Source organism: Periplaneta americana, chromosome 7 (genome assembly GCF_040183065.1).
Source record: "Periplaneta americana isolate PAMFEO1 chromosome 7, P.americana_PAMFEO1_priV1, whole genome shotgun sequence".
NCBI classification, from domain to species: Eukaryota; Metazoa; Arthropoda; class Insecta; order Blattodea; family Blattidae; genus Periplaneta; species Periplaneta americana.
In genome coordinates, this window is record NC_091123.1 from 88,193,529 (window position 1) to 88,220,402 (window position 26,874).

The 26,874-nt window shown below is 32.6% G+C and overlaps 1 protein-coding gene across 4 annotated transcripts in view; it reads right to left on the bottom strand.

Annotated features, from left to right (window-relative positions):
• Nucleotides 1-733: 733 nt before the first annotated feature.
• Nucleotides 734-26,874, bottom strand: part of Chi (LIM domain-binding protein 2 Chi) — a 447,709-nt gene continuing 421,568 nt past the window's right edge. For all 4 annotated transcript variants that reach the window (XM_069831011.1, XM_069831010.1, XM_069831009.1 and 1 more), the window contains one exon: nt 734-25,467. In XM_069831011.1, coding sequence (XP_069687112.1) covers nt 25,159-25,467 — 309 coding nt within the window. In that variant the 3' untranslated portion in view covers nt 734-25,158. The remainder of the gene's footprint in view (nt 25,468-26,874) is intronic.

Here is a 26,874-nt window from a genome sequence, read left to right on the forward strand (position 1 = left end):
ATTAACTGCACAATTATTTTCAGACATGGTAAATTTGAAATACTCTGTTTCTATACCCTGCAGAAGTATTACAGAGAAGAAGGTAATTAAATATGTATATCAAATTTTAAAAGGCAAATGATAAATAATGTAACAGATTTACTACTACTAATGTGCAAATGATCCACCATAACAGATGTTAAAATAATGCAATTCACTTCGTATATTTTATATAGATAATATGTGGTGCAATGGTGAAATTACATATTACGAGTTTTCAGTATTATTTCAAGAAAATGTTTATATTATCTTATGTCACTAAGTACTGAAGAATTAGGCAACACATTATTACTGAATTTATAATGTGTAGATTTTATACTTTACATAATTTTTATTTTTAAAAAAGATTACTGTTAATAAATGGTGGCGAAAGATAAAACATTTACTATTTTCTTTTCCTTAAATTAAGTACAGTCTCCTTCTCTTCTTACATTTATGAGATTTGCATCAGCCTAAAGATAATCACTATCAGCTCCTAATCATAACCAAAGGAGGTAACTGCAAATATTAAAATAAATGTAATGGGGTGTAAAGAATATTTCCTTACATTACTCATAATATGCAATATAAATGCTTTCCTTCATTAATTGTGAAATACTCTATAAGGATTATGAAAATTAAAAGAGAAAGGAAGGCGAGAAATATAGCATATGAATGCTCTAGTGTGGCACATGTTATATGAATGTAACCGACATAAAATTATATTTTTAATATCCATATACATTATGTTTGTATGCACAAATACGTTTAAAATAAAAGTAGAAAATATTCAAGTTAAAATAATTGCACAATAACCCATGTTATTATCAAGATATACATAGTAATGGTAGGTACTGGAAATACCGTAATTATATTTTTAATGAACAGTAGATAGGAAAGGGTATATAAAGAATATAAAGAAAAGTCTATGAAACTACTTAAGTGTGTTGTTAAAGACAAACAAGGGTGCACATTGCACAAGTCACAAACACTAATTTTTGTATGTCTTCATCTTAATGGTGAAGTATAAAATTTACAAAATAAAATAATAACCAAATTCTAAAGTCCGCATATGCTATAAAAATAAAGTGTTAGGAATCAGAACCTTTTGAATTCCCAAAAGAAGCGATTTTTATACAATTTAATTTGTACATATTAAATATTAAATTACACTGGTCTACGTCAATTTTGCTGACTGCAAGGCAACAGCTGATCTTTATTAATTTGAGGGTGCTGAATTCATAAAACATACCCATTTTTCACCATCATGTCAGGTTTTTTTCTCAATGTCAACTTTATGTATTTTCCCTGTTGCGGATTTCTGTGAGAATGGCTGCCATTCATCGAAAATGTAAAAACGACTCAAACATATCCTGCTACATTTGTGGCTGTTTTACAATACAGAATCAAAGGATAAACATATCAGACTTTGTATCCAAAGGTTATCATACATATTTCGGGGTTAAACTAGACGACCATACAAAGTGTGTAGGACGTGTTGAAAACCTCAGACAGTGGTCTATGGGAAAGAGAAAAAGCCTTACTTTTGAAGTTCCAATGGTGTGGTGGGAACACATGGAAGGCTGCTACTTTTGTATGGTTTATTTATCAGGCTTTAAGGAAAAGGGAAAACACTCCATTCAATATCCAAACATACAGTCAGCTATAAGATCCATCTACATAGCAATGACATTCCTATTCCAATGTTCACCACATTTGAAAGTTACAGTTCTAATGATGATGACTCTAGTGTACCAGCAAAACTAGACAGTGATGATGATGATGATGATATGATGATGAAGAAGAAGAAGAAGAAGAAGAAGAAGAAGAAGAAGAAGAAAGAACACTGGGGAAGGAAAGAGGGGTCTACCAGAGTTGAGTTTCAGTTGGTGACGAGAATATCCAGCATGAGCCTCTTCTTGATCCCAAGAAAGTATTATTATCTCGACTTCATATAAAGTTCTATCTATCTTCGTAGTGAATTTGCTGACAACATGTGTTCGACTATGTTTCACTATGAATTTCCTTTTCTTACAAATGATGGGTAAAAAACACGATGCTTGTTGTATATTTCAGCAGTCACATTCCAAAGATGAGGTGTATTCAATATGTATTGCAGAGAACTGTCCAAGATTACGGGTATTGCAGATTTTAAATTAGCTCTATGGATGTTTGTAACAGGGCAGTTTAAGAGGATATGTTCCAAAACTTCTTCGTTATTGTTGCACCAGCAACAACTACTAGAGTCAACAAGATTAAAACGGTGAAGATACTTCTGAGTGATAATATGGCCTGTCCTGGCTCTTGCTAAGAAAGTTTGTATGTGTCTGGGAATGTTGCGGAACATTTGTAAATCATTAGGTTTCTTTAGAATGTTTTAAGTACTTGGCCTTTATCAGAAGAAAGCCATAATTCGACTCATAAATTTGTTAAATGAGAATTAACTGCAGAATATACGTAGGTTAAAGAAGTTGTTTGCATAGGTTTGGGCCCCAAAGATGTTGCCTGTTTGACAATATTATCAACAATCTCATTTCCAGTAATGCCGCAATGACTAGGTATCCATTTTTTTATTTATTTCATTTTATTTATTTAAATTCAAATATACAGAATAAAGAAATATAATTACAAAACAAACAAAGAGAAATACAAATAAAATAATACAAGCAATATAAAAGGAAGATACAATTGGAATACTATTTCTTTTTGAAGATTTAGTTTATTTAATATTTTTTGTATAGAAATTGTAATTTGTGCATAGGAAGTTGGAGTATATTTCATGATATTTAGAATAGCTCCCATTTCATATAAAGTTAGGTCTTATGAAGCAGTATGTGAAGGCTCTGGATAAAGACAGTGCTTATTTCAACTATATGTGCTCTAAATTTCCTGTATTTACACATGAGAAGTTGAAAGTTGGCATTTTTGACGGACCTCAAATATGGCTTCTAATGAAAGATAAAGAATTCTTGAAAACAATGAACACTTTGGAGAGGGATGATTTTTGCTTTTTCTGATGTAAGAAACTTTGTTGACAGCATATCAGAAATTAGAAACAAACATGAGTGTCAAGATGCATTTCTAAGATATAAAGACTATGGAAAGAAGATATCAAGGCAGGTAGGATATAAAATATGATAGCTGACTATTGCAGGTGTTTGCAGAGTAGAATTCCTGATTCCAACCACTGTAGATAATCAAAGAAGCTACAGTTTTTTAGTAATTGAGGTACACTTTTGTGTATTGTGCAAATTAATTTACACCATCACTATTAACGTTTTTACCTGAAGAAAACATAGTATACATTAGCATGCGGTTGAAACTCATGAAAAGCAAGCAATATCGTAATTGCATTTTGTGAAAAATTATGATGTGATAGGCAATTTCTGAAATCAGCTAACTCAAATTATATAAAATCAGCTAAAACATCCAAGTCAGCAGAAAAAAAAATTAATATGTAGATTAGTGTTATCTTCATGTGAGGAGCAATGATTCAAAACGCATTTTCACCACTGAAGCACTTTTTTTTTTTTCAGGAAACGTTTTTTTTAAATAACTTGAAGCTGCAACAGAAAAAATAAAAATAATAACTTATGGACCATGGAAAGTAACTAATCTGTAACTTATGTAGCAAATTAGTGACATTAAAAGTTTACCAGTTTCGGTAGAAATTTGAAAAATATATTGCAGAAATTATAGCTCTATTCAACTAGATGGAGAAATTGCTTTCTGAAACAAAATCTATTGCATAATTTTCATTTTGTTCCAAATGAACAATTAACACAACACTACCGGTAGTTCAAGTGAAATGAAGTTTTATTTTATATAGGCTGAACTGAAAAAGCGTTTTTGGACTCCATATCAAAACTTTTCAAAGGTCTTAAAATAAAAAAAAATAAGCAATGAGCATTACACTTCTAAAATTTGATGAAGATCTTCTTTAAAGAGACAGTCACACTAAAGAGAATCATTCACAGTATCTGGAATTAAGGATTCATCATTTTCGTTTCCTTGAAGCAGAATGTCAGCAAATAGTTAACACTTCTCGATCCATCCAATTATCACCAAGTCGTTTTTTCAGTAGAGCTCAGATATAAGACCTTTAAGAAGACTGCTAGATGGGGCCGAAATGGGTCTAGAGAGGCCTAATTCGTGAAGGATGATGATAATGATGATGATGATGATATATATATATGATCTGAAACTTTACTATGCAATGGGATGTTTGGCACTACAGTAGGGATAGTCTCAATTCTCACATCTCTATTCAAGATTGTTGAATAAGTTTTTTGTTGGGTCATCACAATGGAATGCTGGTTCCATTTTTAAACCAATATGCACAATACACGCCGAAATTTTGTCAAAAACACTCTTCATGTCACTGATCACTTGCATTTTTTTAAGAACTTGCTCAAACACTTGATATTCATAAAAATCGTCAGAAATATAGAAGAACAACAAATTTATTCTAACAGAAGAAATTAGATATGTCCTTTAGCTGAACTTAAAAAATGTTACACAACCAATGAAATAAATCATGGCCAGTATTATACAACTCTATTTTGGTAATAAATCCTGATCTAGATTATTTTGATATTAATAAAAATAAAGCAAATTATTTAGTAAGCTTATTCAGTATTAATGTTCCTTTTTTTTTTTTTCTTAATTTCAATATACTATTTATTCATTTCAACTTATGTTGTTCTTGACTTGATTCTCTACTTTTATCTTCCTAATTACCCCTGCTTTGTAATAACTGTATTGATTTTGTAATTTTATTCAACTTTTGTTGTGTTCCATTTAATGCAAATGCCCCTGAACACGAGCTTGCTCAAACAGGTATGTGCTACGTCCATTAAATGTATTTATTTTGCATTGTATGTAGCATACTAAATATTTAACACGTGCAAGGTAAACAACTCATTGCCAGTAGTAATATGCAATGGCAGACTTCCATCACACATGCACAAGCAGAAAATAAACTCTGTGTGCTACTTGTAATAAAAAATTTATGCTTTGATCTGAACACATTGGCAGAGAAAGCTCTTTCTGAACCAGCTGCTGTTTTCCACATTATATTACACTGGGAAAAATTACGATTTGAAAATATCCTGTTTATGTATTCCATATCATGCATTATAAAGTAGAAAAATACTCTTAAAACAGAAATTTCTCTGAGGGTGGAGAAAATACATTTTGAATCAATGCTTCTCATGTGAAAAGTAATAGGACTACATCTTAATCACTAGGTTTATGACACAGTTGTATTTTATATCAGAATTACATCAGACTTGCAAACTATATTGACAATACTGTTCTAGCATTATATCTTAATTTCTTTGACATGCTGATATTACTCATGATCTCGAAAACTCAATTTTACTGTGATAAACAAAGTAATGGGAAATTGCACGTGCTTTCTCATTATAAATTATATGCAGTAACTAAATAAAACTGCTAATTTGTTATACGAAATCCTGCCATCCAATTTTTTTTCCTGTCCAGATATTCAAAATTATTTCGTAAAGAGAAGGATAACAAGTAAACACTACAACTAAAGTAGTCATGAACATTTTTAAGTTAAATTAAGTACGTCCTCATACAATTAAAGGGTTCAGAGCCACAGTGGGCCAAGCTCCATTTATTAAAAACAGAGAAAGCAACAGTTAAAGTTAAGTGAATACCATAGTTTAATGAAGATTGACATATCATTAGTTTGAATGTGTATACTTTATATTACTTGCTATATGTTTCCATTGAATTATGGTAATAACTTCATTTTAACCTTTGTTTTCTACGGTTTTAGTAAATGGCACTTGGCCCACTATGGTTCTGAACCTTCAATTATAGTTAGCATCTGGTCTCTTTAAAACATATTGTAAATGCAGAAGACTATCATCCTTTGCTATTAATACTTCGCATCTATATTGCATTTAAAACGAAATAAAATGGCAACTAAGGAATAAGCTCTGTGCTGTAGTTGGGCAGGAACGCAGTTCCAGTATAAATAATATTAGGGTTCCACAGTTCCAGCAAAAATAATTTAATTACAAGAAATATTTCCTGACAAGATAATTTGGCACTGTGCTAATTACAAGCTTGAGTTGGCAGTTCATGACACGATAGAGGAAATCTCGGGTATAGTTCCCTTTCACTAGTACTTTGATAAACATTTTTCAGTGCACAGTACATCCACAAAGAACCAAAATGAACTAAATGAATGTGCAGCATTATTCAAACAACAGCTAAGCAAAATATGTACATTTTTTATAATTAGGTACGTTTCCTCAAGTTTGAAAACAGTATCAGCAGTGTGGGGAAAGCTACAGAGTCCTAGCACAACATTTCTCTCAAGCTTCAACAGACGCATACCTCTGCAGTGGCTGAATGGTTAGACCTTCAGACTGTCACGCAGGTGCCATGGGTTCAATTCCGGTCAGGTCTGGGATTTTTTCATTGAAAAAATCCATAGTGACACTTGTGGTGGACAAGGTCGCAGCTGAGGTTTTTCCCAGGGTTCTCCCATTTTCCCCCAAATTAGGTATTTACATCATTCTGTCACCATTTCTCCATTTCATCATCATTCCGTAGCGTTCCCCGAATGCCAGTCGGCGACGATGGAGTGGATTGACCTAGGGACGAGTGGGGTTACCTGCTCGAAACATGGGCCAAAGAACCTTAGTATGGTCTGCCGGTGTGGATTTGGGAATGTGTCACCAGAGGGCTAGCACAATAGATCTGAACAAGATTGCAGTGCTGGGCCATAGTGCCCCCTCCATTAAATTAAATTCAATTCAATTCAACAGATGCAAGACAGGATGGGAAAGTAAAGGTCAAAATTTTTAGGCCTTTACAAAAATACTGACATCTTGTGAATTCATCCAAAATTTAGGACTCTTATCGAGTTTTCAGATTTGTCTTCAAGCTTGTAGAAAAGAGATATGACTCTTCAAAATGCAGATTAAAGTATAAAACGATGTATTAGAGTTATGTGCAAACCATAGAGTAGTTTCAATCGACTGTGGCCAGTTTTTAGGAGTTCAGCAGAAAATCTGAAGCAAAGACATCCAATGTTCCCTAATGTGGATAATGAACAAAACAAAGCAAATCGGGGATGGAATCAATGAGGAACCTAAGTTTTATTCTTACCAAAACTTGGCTTCCTCACGCTCATCTGGATGTCATTATAGTGACAGAAGTGTCAGCAGATAGTGTGGCCTTTTTCATTTACCACAAAAGTGAAAGTTGAGCCACGCTTTCAGGGAATTTGTCGGAAGTAAAAATCAAACAGAGCAACTAAAAACTTCAATGAAAGCAGTTAAACACTTCTGATATCTACTGTATATCAGAATGTGAAACCTTGTTTAGTGCCACGAGTGAAGTGACTAAAAAGAGGAATTGTCTTCTGATTTCAAGAGCAAGCAGCTTAATTTTCATCAGTTCTGTTGGTCCCCCTCTTCAAGACTTCAATGCACCTCCACATGTGCAGTCATGATTGCAAACAGGAACGCAGACAACATGAAACTGCATGCAGGAAGCGAGAGCTGGTAAAGGAAACGACTTACGCAGCTATATGTGGGCTTCTGAAATAGGCGAGTTCCAGTAAAAAAAATTGTCCAACTACAGCACTTAACTACAGCTTAATGATAATTAGTCAGAGTTGTGTGAGATAAATACATATTATAATATATTCATGTAAGTTACTAAATCAAAAGTTCATAAGAACATGACATGTACGATATTCAGTGGTTGAATTGGGCCAGTATGGCATGATCGGAAGTAAAATAAGATGCCAAAAAGCAGATTGGCAGTCAAAATTTGAAAGTGACTGTTATTTAGTGAAGCTGATCACACAATCAATTACACTAACCATGGTGTCGTCATACTCTGTACCTTTTCTTATACATTCTTGCAGTAGTGTGTGATGTCTTATATTGTACATTATTTAGTTTGCACATGGGAGCAATGTCCTATTTAAGAAATCCCCAAAATAGTATCACAAGACAAGTCTATGTATACTGGCAGTAATTTCTTTCCAATTCGACCACTGATGGTATTTATTCAATGTTGCAAAACATAATACCAAGGAACAACTAATGCAATGGCAATGTTCATTTTTCAGGAATTACTTTTCACATCCATATCTGTTCAAGAAGATTTACTGTAGTGGAACATTTTTGCAGCACATATTATATGTCTTAACATACATTGCTTACTCAAAGTACAGTAAAGGGGTTCACAATAGATGGACCAGTAATTAAATACAATAAAACTTCTTATGAAAGACTGAGGAACTATTTTAGCTTCAACTGAGATCATCAGATTTTGCAACAAGAAGTACAAATTTCAGGATGTCATCTCAGTGTAAGTATTAATAGTGTAAGGAAACTGCGTGTTAATAGTGCTATGACACCCTGTTAGCTGAGCATCACTAACACCTCAAGTGGCGAATAACTATAACTACATGCTCGCCATACCTATTAACTTGGAAAATAAATAAACTTACTTACTTATGGCTTTTAAGGAACCCGAAGGTTTATTGCCATTCTCACATAAGCCCACATCAGTCCCTATCCTGAGCAAGAATAATCCAGTCTCTATCATCATATTCCAACTCCCTCAAATCCATTTTAATATTATCCTTCCAGCTACGTCTCCGCCTCCCCAAAGGTCTTTTTCCTTCTGGTCTCCCAACTAACGCCCTCTATACATTTCAGGTTTCACCCAACTCAAACGTCTAGATTTAATGTTCCTAATTATAATTATAATTTTAGAAATAAACACAACACAAAATATGTAGTTTAATATTAAATAAAAAGAAGATACACATTACTGCATATCTGACATGTAAAATTTAAATAAAGAAACAATTTCGAAAGCACAGAATTATACTGGTATTAACTTCAAATGCCACTTAACCTGTAATTATATGTACTGCAGGCTTTATTAATACAAGTTTATTAATTTCAAAATGATTCTTTGGAAGGTTAATATGACTGTTTTTTTTATTTAAAAAGAAAAAAAAAAAGATACATCAATAGAATAGAAATATCATTATTACAACAAATTCAATTCAAAGATTATCAACACAAAATAGGTAAATACTTATACTGTGATATTACAACACCTGAGAGCTTTGGAATTTTAAAGACAAATAGAAGTTTATGAATTTTAATAACTCTTAAAAGCCTCTTATTCAACTCTCTAATTGGGAAATATAAAGACAGTACATAGTGCGGTGATACAAAAAACCTTGTTTCCAATGTCAAGCAGAAATATTTAGAAAATGCAGACATCCAAGAGTTCTGTCGGTACAGCAGTTTTTTTTTTATAAGCAATGATTTATACATGCATTGGACCTATCATATCGCATTTGTAGGACCTTTGGGTATATCAGTATGTCATTAAATATTGTTGTGATTGTTTTCATAGCTTGTGTTCATGTAACTGATTTACAGTTTGTTTTAATGTTTATTATATTGGTGATTAAGGGATGAATCATGGTATGTAAATTTCCAATCCGAAATTTGTCTTTGTGACTGAGGCAAACCATAAAAACTCCAGTCAGGTTGGCCGGTAACAGAGTTTGAACCCAGGACCTTCTGAATGTGAGTCTCAAATGTTACTGAGTCACCCTGCTCAGTTATAGCAGTTTAAATTAATAAACTGGTTGTTCTCAAAGTGCTTTTAAAACCAATTTTTTACATCTGAAATCATTACAACAGAATTTAACATAAAAATTAAACGAAGTATAAAGACAAAAACCTGAAACTTTGTCATATTAAGAACACATTCTAAACATAAGCCATTAGGCCTATACTAAAATAAGTAGGAATTTTTTTTTTGGATCTTTAGTAAAAGTGAAAAAATGTAATTCTGGGTTTCGTCCTTTGAACAATAAAGTCCTTTCGAAACCCCCATTCTTTTAATAAATCTTTCGCTTCTATATCATCACCATAACATAATTATAAACACCTGATTTTACCAGTAGTGTTATTTATCTGCTGCTTGGATTGCTAGCTATATCCATGTACATATCCATCTGGCAGGAAAAAATGGCCAAGTTCCCTTACAGTATTAATACCTAATATTGTGAAGACATATTATGTTACTGCAATTACTGCTATTTAATACATAAACATTATACAGGTTTAAAAAGTTTGCACAATATTGTGACTGCAATATGTTATTTCTGTACATATGTGAAATAAATGTGTTCAGTATTTGAGGCAAGAGACTAGGTATATAAAGTACATTTCCTACAGCCCTACTTCAATTTTACAACATAAATTACGAGTCCTCAATATTCAATTTCGCTATACTGTACAATTTTAAATTGTATATGAAACTACTATAAAAAAAAATGTTAATAAAATAATTGCATGGTGAATGGATTGTCATAACTTAATACGTATTACTGCCCTATTCTTGAGATCGACTACTTTCTACACAGTAATCCCCTCTTTTATCTGCGGAATCTGTATCCACAGTTAACTTCAGCAGCATTTTAATCTGAAAAGTTTAATAGGAAAAGTAGACAGTGAGTGGTGAATGCATGTGTTCGTAAGTGTAATAATAAAGAATGTATTATTATTATTACTATTATTATAGTACAGTTATTATTTGCTTCTCCTAATGCCTTTTTTGTTTGTAATATGTCAATTAAACTATACAAGGTATGTATGTTATCGAAAAACAATTTAATTACACGACTTAAGAGTTGGCAATTTCTGCGATTTCACATATTATCCACAGTAGATTTCAAAATATGGATACAGGGAGATTACTGTACATAAGTTTGAGAATTATATTTACTGGTACACAGAATTAAGTACATTGAATTACAACTTGATTAGTATCAACTCTGAGAAAATAAGTTTGAAAAAAAAAAATCTTTTTCTAGTACCTTCACCTCACAAATGAAATTCAAGAGTGTCAGAATACCTGAGTTCAGGAATGTCTTAATCAACATATCTGGGGGCTATGGACACGAATAAGAAAATAAAAAAGTACAAAACATTTCTGCAAAATTAATGTACTTTATGCATGTAACTAAACCTTGTTCTGTAATGGTGTTAGTAGTGGCAATGTTTGTGTCTATATGGAAAGATAGAAAGGTACAAAGAGAGACACATAGACAAATAAATAGATTAGAATTCTGTCCCCTTTCTCCAATTATATTGAATATACACAATCCCTGCATTGAAGAATATTACTTTTGCAGTTAAGTAGTAAACTGTGGTGTTGCGACAGTTCATCCCGATTAATTTGTCACTACAGCAGTTCATCCCAGAAAACAATTTGTACTTGCAACGGTTGATACATTTTACAAATTTGTCCCAGTCAATCTGTTCCATTTTAATTCATACTGGACAGTATGTACCACAACAGTGCATCAAAGAATGCTAAGTTTCTATGAAAACGATAAGACTTTAAACTGAATAAAACATTCTAAATTGAAAAGTATATAAATACATTCTACATTGTAAAGTGTATAAATTATGGATCGTCTAAGTTAATGTTATCAGAGAAAGGAAAACCAAAATTGAAATGTAAAGGGTACCTTTGCACGAAGCACAGGGAAAGTGGAAGAAAAATTGAATGGAGATGTGAGAAAGAAGGAGAATGCGTATCAAGAATACATATAACAAGTGGAACTCATGAAGTCCTTAAAGAGAGTGACAACTCCCATGGACATTACTGGGGCAGATGCAAGGCTTTGGAAGTGATGTCACATATTAAAGAAACTGCAGTATCATCCAATGAATCTACTAGGAGAATCTACAAGTAAGAGAAACAGACTGCAAAACTTACCAGAAAACTGATTCATTACGACATACTATACAAAGGCTTAAACTACTGCCTCCAAATCCTAAAACAAAAGCAGGTCTCATGGATATACCTGACCGATTTAAAGTTGACAAAGATGGTCATGAATGGTTGCTATATTTCAATCTTGACAGTAAATTAACAATCTTTGCCACACAAGATCATCCGCAAAAACTTGTTATTCTGAATATTGTATTTGTGATGGAACTTTTGCATCTGCTCCTAAAATTATGTGTCAACTATACACGATCCATGCTAATATCAGGGGCCAGCTGTTTGCTGTAGTCATGGCCTTGCTCCAAAACATAGCCAAAGCATTATATTGTGAGCTGTTTAGTGTGTTAATAGATAAAGTGGATACTCGTTTTGGAGAGCAGTTATCACCCTCATTTATTTCCACTGATTGCGATCTAAGTGCATCTGATTCGATCTAAGGTGGTTCCCCCAGAAAGAGGAGAGCAAACTATGTTGAAGCATACAAAAGGATATCCAGAATTCTTGAAAGATATGATGAATATAAAGATAATGAAGACATACTTGGTTATTTGTGAGCTATTGCTCACAATACAATTGGCAATTTATTTTAATAACATCAATTGTTTTCAAATAAATATTTATTACGCTTTACCTTCCTTGGTACTTATTGCTTGGGACAAATGTTTTCACGGTACAAATTGTCTGGGATGAACAGTCTGTACCGAATTTGTTACAGTACAAATTGTGCTTGGTATGAAGTACATGGCACGAATTCCCTGGGACAAATTGTCGCATAATCGTAAATTGTTAGTCTGAAATCATGTATAAGTGAAGCAGTACAGTAGGCCTACCTATAAAGTGAAAATGATCCTTCGTTTCAATGGGGTCTTACAATCAAATTTGCAGTAAAATTGTAATATTAAAATAAATAAAGACAATGCTCTAATTTCACCTATATGTTTTGAGTTTAGTAAACAATAAACATTTCTAAGATATCAGTTTTAGCATAGTATTCACATATAAAAATATTGAACTTACGAATTTTGCGTAAAAAGTATTTACTAAATATTTACCAAAAATTTCCTGCTAATTTCATATATAAATTTCTCCACACTTTTTCAGAAGTTGAGGGATTCTTTCATCAAGATTCGAAAGACAGATAACAATTATATTTCATATTTTTATAAGGAACATACATAATTAAGGTCAGCAAATTTAAAGAAAACCCACATTCATCTTATTTAGAAAGTACAAATCTATTCCGTTTTGCTTTCAACAAGTACCATCTCTATTCTGGGACAACAAAACTTTTATTCATCTGCAATGAACAAAACGAAATATCCATAAAACAACTATAACTACATGTACTACTAACACAATATTGCTGCTGCTATTGCTGCTACTACTTGTGCAGCTTTAAAAATTTTCCAAGTAAAGAATTTTATATTAAGACACTTGTAGAAATATGCTAAATACATTATCGGATCACAAAGGATAGTGTAAAATATGTTGAAAGTCTTGTTTCTTTTTCTTTAAAAATAATTATACTGGTACTAATGTCACGTAGATGGCATATAATGCATTACCGGTATAACATTTTTGTAACAGAAAATGAAACTGCTCTTTTATATAGAGTGTGTCAAGTTAATTATATGCAAATTATTTTATTACAGATTCGTTTGTGTAGAATAATTTTTTCTCAATAATTAAACAGTAATCTTGTAGTTTTTAATACCTGTCTATTCTCTGCCTGCATAATCCTCTTGCAACATTGTATGAGATAAGGGGCACTTCTGCAAGTCTGTAACAAACTGGACTGTATTTCTCTGTCTTTGAGTTAGTCACAATGTACTATTTTCACTATCTGTGCAGTACTTCTGAAATGTTAACAAACTCTTTCTTTGTACTAAACATTTTTAAAGACATCTTACACTCTTCTGTTCGGTATTTTGTTTTTTAAAGAAAGAGTATCATGATGAGAATCATTTGAAAACATTTCCAGAAAATCGCCATTTTGTAAAAAAACCCATCTAATAGTTCGGGAGGGGGGGGGGGAGAAGGGAGGACGGAAACTGTCCAAGGACAGTTGAGGAATTGGAGACGAAAATAATATTATACTCATTGGGGTCTTAGAAATAACTAAATCCATCCCTCCTACTTGATCTGAAGATGAAGGTAAAGCAAACCTTCATGTATCTACTATTAGAAAAGCCAAAGAAACTTATTTCTGTGACAAGATAATAATTTTTATTTTACAATATGATATATTTTCTTCTCTAGATTATATACTGGGAAAGCAAATATTTCTTACAATTTATGAACTAACACCTTAATGACTTATTTCTCCATAGTTCTCATGTACATAATTATGAATCACGTAAGTAATTTCCTACTTATAAACATAATATCAATATATTGATGACTCCATTTCAATATTTTATGATTTTAATATAATAATAATAATAATAATAATAATAGTAATAATAATAATAATAATAATAATAATAATAATAATTATTATTATTATTATTATTATTATTATTATTATTATTTCGTAATTTAAGTACATAATATACCACTATATTTGTTGGGAATCACATGATTGGAAAGGTTACGAGTAATTCAGAATTATCCTCCAAATTAAGTTTCATAATGTTAAAATGATTTAATTAATTTTCACAAGATTAAATCATCAAATGATAAAATAAGGAAAGTTTTGAATTTCATTATCAATATTAGTACGGTTTTTGCTTGTAGGCCTATTTCGTTTTCAATATTATTTTATGTTGTCCCTCCAACTTTTCAGTGGCCAACCTATGAATCTTCTCATAGGAATTTCGTTACTGTATATTGTTATTAAGTTGTTTTGTGAATCATTCTTATTTGTTTACAACATTATTCACTTTTAATCATTTCTCTAACTATTTATTAAATTTATGATGAAGTCTATGCAGTTTCATTTCTAACAGTTCAGTACATTTTATTTGTTGGTTAGTGAATGCCCACATTTCTGAACCATGTAACAGCAGTGGAACTACCGTACTACAGATTTGTACGATTTTAAAACTGCTTAATTTTTTTATGAAATTTAGGTTATTTACTGTGTAAGTTGTTGAAGTAGATTCAGTGGCGGTTCGTGCCTAAAATGACTTTTATGATATTACATAGTTTTCCAACAATTTAAAAAATATTTCATTTCTGAAAAATAAAAAAAATACTACAGTTCTTTAAAGTAGATAAGTACTTTAAAATGAGCCTGATGCTGATGAATTATCTTTCATAGAACACAGCGATTTTTTTTACATTATCATTCTGTCTTTCAATATTCTGCCTGAAAGCTGAGCTAAGCTGTTGCCTAATTTCTGTTCTTCCAAGGGCTGATAAATCTAGGCAAGCATTCTTATGAGCAATAGATTTCTCAGGCTTCTTAATTTTCTGTGTCAAATGGCTTAAATCTGACACACCAGTGCATGTCCAGTTGTATCTTTATCCTTAGCAAATAGCAGGCACGGGAAACAAAATAATTTATTTGTAGATTCACAACCGCAAATCCAGCTTCCCCCCCCCTCCCCATATATTTTTACATTAAAAGCCCAGCAAAATGTCTTACCTCGGCTTGTTTGTGCTTGCTTTACATTTATCTTCCAAGATTAAAACTGAAAAATTTGTTTGTAAAAGATATTGAACACTATTCATTTCCTTTGGAAACGAATGCTGGTCACACTCACAGATGAATATATTAAGACTAAAACATCGAGAACGACCATTCTTATGCTTCCATCATAGCATGTCTCTCTATTACATCACTGGACAGCTGCGCTTAGTGCAATGTGCGGATCTATTTACCAGCACATGCATATGTTTCCCCTGCAGCATTCCCCCCTTACCTTTCACCCGGCACACAAATCCAGAAGCTGGCTCGATAGGGTTCGGAGAAGAAATTGAACCTCGTAAGCATATATTCGATCTCTGTGATTCAGAGGTTTTCATACGACAAAAATACATCAGAGCCGCAAGTGAACTTATTAAAGATCAGCAAGAAACAAAGAATGATAGTGTAAATTATAAATAAATTTACTTAAACAATTAAACTGTTTTTCCTGGGGGTTCTCTGAACCACTGAACGCATAGGACACACCGCCCTTAAGTAGATTACATGACATAATTCATCCCACATTGTTAAATCACTTGATTCGTCAGGAGGGGGGGGGGGAGGCAGGAAAGAACACACCACAACAGGTCGCTGCGCATATCTACTGGCAAACAAAGCAGGGCTCATCTCAAGAAACAATGAAAGAACAAATTCCTGAAAGATAATTAGTAGTGTGGAGTTCATGAGTCTTGAGTCAACAGTTCAAAAAGAAATTTAAACAGAAAAGAGACATTTCAACCAATTAAAAAAAATGCTAAGCTGCATTGTACATTGTATCAGTTGCCAAATTATGAAATCCATAATAAAGTGCTTTTATACTCGTATGTACAGTTCTAATATTAGCCTGTACTGACTGTAGCTCATGAGAAAGTTCGTACAGGGGGTTAGAGTCTTTGGTGGAATGTGGGAAGAAGTTTTCAACAGACAAGGTCGATGGTGCAGGAATGTGATTGCTATTAGCTGTCTCAGGAGGGTGGTGCTGTTATAAAATAGAATTGTGTACATAGCAAACATAATAAATCTGAAGAATGATTTCAAAATTTACGGTACATGAAATGAGAAAAACCGATCATGGTGATATCATGATTTGTATAGGTACCTATCTTCTACTTGAGAGGTCAGAATTTCGATCCCAACAGATGGATATCCTGACTTGGGTTTTTCGTGGTTTCTTAAGTCTCTAGGCAAATGCTGGAATAGTATCAATTACAAAAGGGTCACGATCACATCCTGTTCCTTTCTCTAATCTTGAATCACCATGCTTCGAAATATCACCTGTCATCTACCACAATCAGCTAGTCATCTCTCCCAGAAGTGGCGCACTATAGGGATGACACTGCCTTCTGTTGGAAGACAAGATATATATGGGATCAAATCACAGAAAATGCCTGGGGAAATATTAAATGTATAAAAATTATTTGTAATAAAAGATAATACATTCAAACCAACATTATCAAAATGTGCAAAATAAAACGAAGTTCATTTTACTTGACATTTCCTGTGGTGCAATCAGCAAAATATTGTAGGGATGTGTCATCTACTGCAATAAAAATTAAATGTAGAAGAAACAAAAATAAGATATCAAACTGGGTCAGAATCTCCAATAAGGACATCAGGGTGACAATGATAATAGATATTATGTTACATGAAATAATGAATATTAGTTGAATATGCCGTCCACTGTATTTTCGTAATATTTATTCTCTTTCTGATCCAGTTAAACGTTAATTTATAGAATAATAATTAATATACGAGTAAATATTACGAATCTGTATGAAACATGTATTTTTAGAGCATACAGTGGGAAGACTCACCACACACAGTGAAATCTCCCACATGTGCTTCAAGCTAAATTCCCTTGAGAGACCTTGTCGTGAGCAGCAGGCAATAGTATCATCAACTAGAAAGTCTGAGATACACAGTAACAAAATTTATTTTCAGTTCTACTATTAAAATTACCTCGTTATGACAGTTGTTTCAATCGAAAACATGACATAATGGACACTGGAAACAACACCAAGGGAAAAACTTACAAATAACAACCATCTTACTGCTGTGCACTCACAGTAGTCTTGTATCTGAAGGGAAGAAAGTGGCAATATGAGGAGAAAGGAAAATCTTATTACCTGCAAATATACCAATAAAAAGTTTGTTATTTAATATAGTTACCTTCAACATGGAACTGACTGACATCAAACCAAAGAAAAGAAGCAAATAGATGGGGTTGCCTTTAGTTTTCACAAGTAAATTTAAAACATCATATCTAATGTGTACCTTTAATCTGTAAAGAACTGACATATATAATAACATATATTTTGCAGTAAATTGTTATATCTTACGATCAAGGGAGTGTGCAGAGCTTTTAAGTATCTGTCACTTGTTACAGATGCAACTTCTTACAATATACATATCTTGGAATTTTTACAGATGCCACACTCAGGTGCATCACTATTATAGTCACTAAAGAATGGTCATTTAAGCCACTGACAGCTGAATGTTGATTTATTGCAGATGTGATATAGTGCAAGTTATTATAACTCAACTTGTAATTGGGTGAAATTTATGTTAATATGTTAATGAGATAAAATAATTATTTTTAGTACTGATATTTAAATAAAAATGTATCCTATACAGTAGAACTTGGTTATAGCGAGCTTTTTTTGTGCGACACCTTGCCTATAACGTCAAATATTCTGTGGTCCCAACTAATTCCCCATAAAAAAACATACGCTTTTCTACCTTGCTTAATACGATAAACATATATGAGTCTACCTCACATGTAACGTCATTTTCAATCTCAGTTTTCAGGAAGATTTTCTAAGAACCAAAGTATTTTAAGAAATATTTTGTTAAAATCAGGCAATCTGGCAAATTCTTTACTGTCTTCTGTCATAGACCTCTGGAATGCAGGCAGATTCCGCACCCCATTGTAACCTGCCCGAATTCATGCGGTATTAATGATACCTGCATGTGGTCAGTTTTGACAAGAAGTTTTCAGTAAGCACAAGCATTTTAACGCAGTATGGCCACTAAAAGAAAAGTTTTAACGTTGGAAGAAAAAGTTAAAGTGATTCATTAAATTGAGAATGAAATTAAAAAAGCTGACATGTGTCGTGAGTTTGGCTAGTTAATTCCACAGTCCAAACAATTTGGAAGAGTAAGGATAAAATTGTTGTTGCATTTGAACAAAATAGATCAGTCTAGGGGAGGGAGTAATGAAATTGCAACTGAAATAATGAACATAGAACGTAATTTAGAAAGTGTGTAATGGGCAAGTATGAGACAACAGACTAAAATGATTGATTACTTCACTCCAAAGTAGACTAAAGAAGTTTAGTGAGTTCTGGACGAACTGTTTTAATACAAAATACTGTATTTATATTTGTACATGTATTTTATTACGTTCATGGCAGGCTTAAAAGTGAATACATAAATCTAAAATAAGCCTAATTAAGTTTATTTTTCATTTTCCACCTCACTAGATTGATAATAGGAATCTTGATTACCATGATACTCGTTTATAACAACATAATTGTTAAGGTCCCTTGGATGTTGTTATAACCAAGTTCTACTGTAGTAAATGATCTTTATAGATGAAAGACTACATCACCATTAATACACCTAATGTATAAACTTCGAAGTGATTTTTACGTTTTTGCACTTTACTTGGTAATATGAGTTAAACTACCTTTGTAAATTTCAATTATTTACAATATTAAAAAAGATACATTAAATGACGGATATAGGTAATTTAATATGTTGGGAAAGAAAAACTAGCAACTTTATCAGGTTTGAAGCCTTGTAAATACATATACATTTTGTTGTGTAGAAAAAAAAAGATCATTTATGTAATTATGATAAAGAATGGTCATAGCAGATATTGCTGCATCTATTCTCAGTTTTAATTTTTACACACAAACAACATATCACAGACACTTCTTACATCAATTTTGGTTTCTCTCAGAAACACTGAAATGTAGCAGTGTATATTTTTTTTAATTAATGGCGGGCACTCGACTTTTGTCATTCATCCAAACATCCCTATCTACTGGGTGACACAACAATGCTTGTAGTTTTTTCAGCCATCACGAAGGCATTGGTTGCCCTTGGTGCAACATAGGAGGCAAACTATGTAAAACTGTATGATGATTATAATTAATGGAGCAATGGTGGAATGCCAGTAGGGGAAACGGGAATACCCAGCAAAAACCTACCACCAAACACCATCTTGTCCACCATAAATTCCAGTTGGACCCGCCAGGATTCAAACCCGGGTTACCAGCATGGAAAGCCATGCTTCAGCTGTTTGGCTAACGGTGCACCTGTTATTGGTGTGAAATTTCTCCCTTTGTCTGCACAGATCTTACACAACAATTTGAATGTGAATCACTCACAATTGCATATTTTCATAATAATTATTAGTATTATTGTTATTTATTTATTATTATTATTATTATTATTATTATTATTATTATTATTATTATTATTATTATACAACACATGTTTCATTTTATACTCAACCCAGGCATATCTTATTTGCTTCAAATGTATTATGTTGTCAACTAATTATTATTAATCTTTGCGTGGGAAAAGAATGAACTTGGCAGCTCAGTGAAGATTCAGCAAGGAAGAGGGTGTGAAACTACTTGGAAAAACTTTTTTCTGAATGTTCTGCTTGTTTCCATCATTACAGTGCGATGTTACTCTTGCATCTGGGGTGACTGTGTATCTAGCAAAACAAAAATAAGTGAACTGTTATTCAGCACAGACTTGTTGAAGTGAAAGATTATTTGTTTCAGTTATTCATTACTGTTAAAATTTATTATAAAAGTGATAATTCAATTATATTCAAAGGTGTATATAATGTGTTTATAAGTTACTATATGTATCAGGAACTTTCAGTTTGTTAAATATTTACATTTTGTTGCTAAAATATTGGATAAAGGGATCGACAATTCACCCTTAATTCGTGATCTTTACAATTTGTATTTTAATAGTCGAGTATCTTACTTTACTTTCCTAAGTATGATTTGAGATTTTTCCTATGATCAACGTGATGCGAGGTTTTTGGGTACTTGCACTGTGTCAAAGATGTAGATAAATTAAAAAATTTTGGAGTTACACATTGGCTTCACTATCGGAAAAGATATGGAAAGGAAAACGGGGAAACGTATCTTTTGGATCTGTTACCAAGAGCTATTCTCCATTCCCCTTTCCATACCTTTCCTGAAAGTGCAGTCAATATTTATGTCTGGAACACTGGATGTCAATTCTACATCTTTAATATGGTGCAAATACTAAAAAAAAAAACTAGCACAATCATACTTTGCTTTCCTTTACAGAAGTATTCAACTGTAATGCTGACGACCTTAAAATCCACAGCACTAAGATAGTGACTATTACAAGTATGGGAATGCGAGCTTTCTTGTTTACAAACACTTGGTAAGAACTATGTTTCCGACAATTTAATGTAATTAAAGGCCATAGTGTGTATGTTTACTTCGCCTATTATTGCAAATTATTATCAATATAAACAAAAAACAGAATTATTCCGTAACAGCCAGCTTTAGCAACACAATACCTAGTCACTCAATGTCACTTGCACAATCATTTTCCTTCCAACTTACTGCATAGAAGGATCAAATATTATTCATGAAAGGCTTTCATCCACACCTGTGTGTTATTGTTTGTCTAGAACCATACATGGCTGATTTTGTTATTTGATATAAAAAAACGCCATGGAGGGGGCTTAAAAATAGTCAGACAAAGATAAAAAAATTCACAACTCACAGTATCTTATCACAGAGAGCACTATACAATCAATACCGCACTGTACTATAAGCCAGTTTCTATTTTACGAATCTAATGCAGAAGCTCAAAGCTGACAATCAGTAAGGGAGTCATGTTGAAAATGCAGATATCTCCATGCATTGAATTTTACTACCATGTTATATTTCATGATAATATTAACATGGCTCAGTGAAAATTGCTAAGATAAAGATACTTTCTGCACAAGCATTAAACTAACACAAGTGTCTGTGCTTTGCAAACTTGGTGACAGAAAATAAGCTGCAGCATTAATGAGAAAATCTCTTGTTATCTGAACTTTGAACCTATGCCCTCCTGGTCTGATAACTATTTCTCTAATATCTGAGCTAATTATTTCGCTATTCGTATTGTTTTATAACAAGAGATATCAGTAAACAATAAGGTGAGTTAGTCATATCAACTATAAAAATCAGATATCTTATGGAACTAGACATAGTTGTTAAGTCTAGTTTTGCCATAGAAAATGCAGAAGATGTGACATACTTTGGTTGTGCATCTCTCCGAAGACAGATATGATAACAAGTGTATTACAGAAGAGTAAGAAAATTAGTCTCCCATATGAATCTTTCATATTCCTAGTCCTTTCATTTCCTAAACAGGCAAAAGTACAAAAATTAATGATGTACTAGGAAGACATAGGAATATAGACATAAATCATTTAGATTTAATGTGCTTTCCTCTTTGTTCATGTGCATAAAATGCGTTCATAAATAAAAAAAAATTATATCTAAACATTAAAGGAACTGTTAATCAAATGGCCAGTACATGAAAAGATCTGGTCAGGGGCACCATTAGTGGGGGGGGGGGTAGGGAGGACAGAACGAGAGGCACATGTCCCCCTCAATATTTGGCATAATTGTTATTAATATTTTGACATGTTTAATAACATATGTTTATTGTTCAATCAGGAATACAGATATAAATAAATAACACTTTGAACTTTCTATAAAGTTTTTAGTGCCCTTCCCCCCCCCCCCCCAAAATATATATAGCTAACGCGGTGCCAATGGATCTGGACAAAGCTCCTGGCAACTCCAATGTAGAATTGATAGATCAGATGCTGTTTGAAGCAACTATCCTCGGAAAACTTTTGTTTGCACTGCATCATGCTACCGATCAATTCTCATTAACAGAAGAGAGAGAGAGACAAACAGACTTATCACACTATAATCACACCCAAAGATAACTTAAAAGGTGATTTTTCAGATAAGGCTAAATGACTGAAACAAACAATGCAAAAATAAACTGAAGGGGTATATTTCTCGTTCTCATGGACAAGTTATCAATATTTGCACGAGTAATAATAAAATGTTCATATCTCATTTACGAAGTTTCACCTTAGGAATAGATTTAAAAAAAGTAATTAACTAAGTAAATTGAGGAATATATGTAACATATATATTTAATCGTGAAACTAGGCAAATATCATTATACTGTCTACATAACATTCATCTCTCAATTTCCTGACATTCACGTAAGAACTTATATTGCACTTTTTTCTTGCTTTTCTTCTTGTGATGCTGTAGACATATATTCTCAAGTAATGAGGTTATCATATGAGAATACTCTTAAAGGGAATGACATTTCTATCGTTGATTAAGTGTTTTTTCTTTTACAACAATGTCACGTAACAACAAAGAAAATAGTAGATGAAAGGGAAGCAATTTCTATACCCAACATTTTTATGTGAGAACAATTTGTCAGAACTAAGTAATTATTAATACTGTTATATAAGTGCATTTAAAGCTTTCGAATTAAGCATTGAAGTGAAGCCAAACCTAATAAAATTAATTATCTATAAACCAGTAAATTCTTGAAAATGTAAAGATATAATGAATCCAAGTCCCTTTTCAATGAATGTATCATTAAGAATGGCAACGCTCAGCAATTTTGTTATTATGGTCCCATCCTTATTCTCTTATTTAAAAAACCTCCAACAACACTTTCTTTCATACAAGAAATCTCATTCTAGAGGTCAAAACATTCTTTCGTACCATTGTTGTAACAATTCTTAAAAAATGACTTCATTGTGTGTAGTAAAAGGAAAATTAAATTAAAAGTTTCTTTCTAAGCACAGATCATATTTATATCAAATATATACTCGGAATACACTCAATTTTATGTATAATAAATCTGATTCCATTCATGCAGACTTCTAATTCATAAGTCAGGAATGTTTGTTAACATTAAGACATTTTGTCAGTACTGCAAAATGTAAGCATCCACTGTCTTTCAATTATATAATGGCAAGATTGGGCATGAGAGAAACAATGAACTAATTAGTTCTGTCACAACACAAAATTTTACAGCTGCACTGAACTTTGTACAGTTTGTGTGTGTATATTATATATTAAAATGTGGTCAGATAAGAACAAGCCTTATACATTATACAGTATGAAAAAATATATTAATTTCAGAATTAAAAGTATTTCAGCAGTGTGATTGCATGGAAGAAAATAATAAATTTAAAAATTCAATAAGGAATAGTATTTTAAACTTTTATAACTCGAAAGGAAATTTTTTGATGTTAAAATATGTAAAAGAAGAAACTTCTCTACAGAAACATGTCATGGATTTATCATTATACTACTCTGCCACAATAAGTGATCTGATTAATTTGTTCGACTGCCAGATCAGACAGTGACGAAAGTATATATAAGAGAAGGAACCATTTTAGGGAGTTTATTAATTTATGCTTGTCTGTCTGTCTGAAAGATAATATTAATTCTTACGAATTCAATTTCATGAAGATTTATAACAAAATTGAATCCAAATTCTGTTAGAATACAGACTTTCGTCAAACAGAATTTGTGACACCCAAAATAAAATAAAAAAATTCAAATAAAAAATTAATTTCATTATCCCTATATTGTTTCAAAATAACCAACACAACTATAGTTCGGTCAGCTAAAGGTTTTACACCAATAGGAACTGAGTATGATCCCAGTGCCTCCTGTGATATTTGTGGTGGACAAAGTGACTGTGGGAAATGTTTTCTTTCGAGTACTTCAGTTTCCTTTACCATATTAATTCAACCATTGCTTTAATATCGTCATATTATCGACTTACTGACTTCGATTAGTCGTAATTTAAACGTTTTTTTTTTTAAATAAAGAACTGTCATTCCAAAATAACTACTGTTCTGAGATATCATTTAAAATCACTCACAAGTACCTACGTTTGAAACTATAAAATATTCTGTAACAATTAAAGGACATCAGTATTGCCATATATATTCAGTTATGAGAATATTTGCACTGCAATTTATGGAATCCTTTTTTTTTTTTTTTTTTTTTTTTGTTTCTGAGAAAATTATAATGTCAATGAGTTCAACTGTCACGTTAATACCTTATTTGTTTACGATAAAATCTGGCAGTGTTTGTCAACTTTATCTTGAAAATAATATACACCATTGTCGCTTTGGCCACCAGACATTAATCACTGGTTGATAATGAATATGGCACAAACCATATTGTGCTGGCTTTCCTCCACACGATCTCCGTGACCGTGAGGAGGAGTAACTTGTACTCAATACAACTTCAAAGTTGGAGAGATGTATGTGTAGGCCACCCTACCACACTAAGTATCAAGCAGAGAGAAAGAAGTTTATCCCTTCGAACTTTCATTTGCACTTTGTACAGTGTTTTAGTAGAGTAAAAACTGGTGATGTTGAGTCACCATGGTGTACTCACGAAACCACAAGTGTACACACACACACATACCACACACACTAACACGCACCCACACCCATACCACCCACACACAGACATATTTACTCATTTGCTCACTCACTGGCACCAAATACTGATGTGACCTATTATTACGAAGTTTGAAGATACAGTGTACTGTATCAATCACTGGCTCACTGCTGGGGACTTCTTGTCCGAGTCCTGGCTGGAGGGTGTGTTGCCTTGAGGAGGTCCCCCTACCCCTCCAGGACCCCGATCTCCAACCGGCCCACCCACACTGGGTCCCCCCACAGGTCCTCCACCCCCCCAAGAATTGGGACCACCCGTCATAGGTGAGTCTGAGAAGCCGTGGTTGTCGTGATCTAAAGAATTGGCAGCATCATACTGGGTGTTCTCCAGCCTGGTGATAAGACGTTCATCCTCATCTCCAAACTCGCCTCCCATTAGCGATGGTTCACCTACCACCATCACATCCTGCCAGGAGGACACAGAGCACATCTCAAAGGTTTCCCTGATCCAATCTTGTTAACTGTACTTGCATGGTGTTTAAAGCATACTATCTTACATCATTTAAAAGGATGTGTACACAGGAACATGAAACATATTTACATAATACAAAAGTATTAAATATTCTATTTCTATATGCTCAACTGTGCAGATTGAGTTACTTTTCTCAATTTTAGATAATTAAACATAACACTCTTAACATTATCACAACACTCATTGTATATTCTCTATTTTTTAATTAAACTCTTTCAAACTACTGTGATCAGTATGCAAGAAAATGTAACAATTTCTCACACACATTTTAAAAGCAGCATAACATAGGTAACATCACTTATTTTTTACAATACACTCCTGAGTCCTGACTCTCGATTATATCATAATTTAAGAATATATTGTAGCAAACTTGGATGAAATTTGAATTTGGTGATATTAACGCAATACTATATTTATTTCAACTTAATGTAAAACATGTGACATAAGAGCTATAACTCATCACATATAGGTCATTTTAGATTTCTGAGATTAGTTATGATAGCAATATTATGACAGTAATACATTCATACTGTGTGAAATTTCTTTTATGTGTTGAGTTATAATCAACTATGAGCAGAAGAAATTATAATAAAATACAATATTTCTTCGAATATAAGACGAGGTTTTAATTCCATACCTTTGCATTAAAATAATGTAATCTTATGCAGTACATGTAGGCTTATAGTAAATAAAACAAAGCAACAATTCCATGATACCACCCAAGAAATGAAGTTCTTATGTGATTTTCAAAACAAAGCAACAATTCCGTGATAATACCCAAGAAATCAAGTTATTTTATGATTTTTTAACTAGTGTTATCAACAACTTAATTATAACTATAATAGTTTTATTTTTGGTCATCGTTCCTTAATTTTTGTGCTCTTTGCACATAATTTTCTTATTGGATGCCAAGTTTGTAATTTGTATAATACACACAACAATAATAATAATAATAATAATAATAATAATAATAATAATAATAATAATAATGGCTATTTTAATTACTTAGAAGGCTTCATCTGTGAAATGGTTCTTCTACTAGCAGTTATGACAAGATATCAATGAAGTAATCAATAAAGACAGTAATTATGGAAAGAAAGTTTCGCAAAACATGTAAAACTCAACTTATTTGTAACTTTTCTCGCAATGTAGCTCATAAAATGCACGTTTTGTAAAGTAAGTCTAAGCATTTCACATTAATATTTCATTTTGTTTCTTACTTAAAGCAATTTAATTTTTCGTCATAACTCTCCATAGATACACATCATGCAAAAGTGGCTCGCTGAAGTGTGTGCAGATTGAAGTGTTGAGTCACAGTCTATCTGCAATATGTTGAACCCA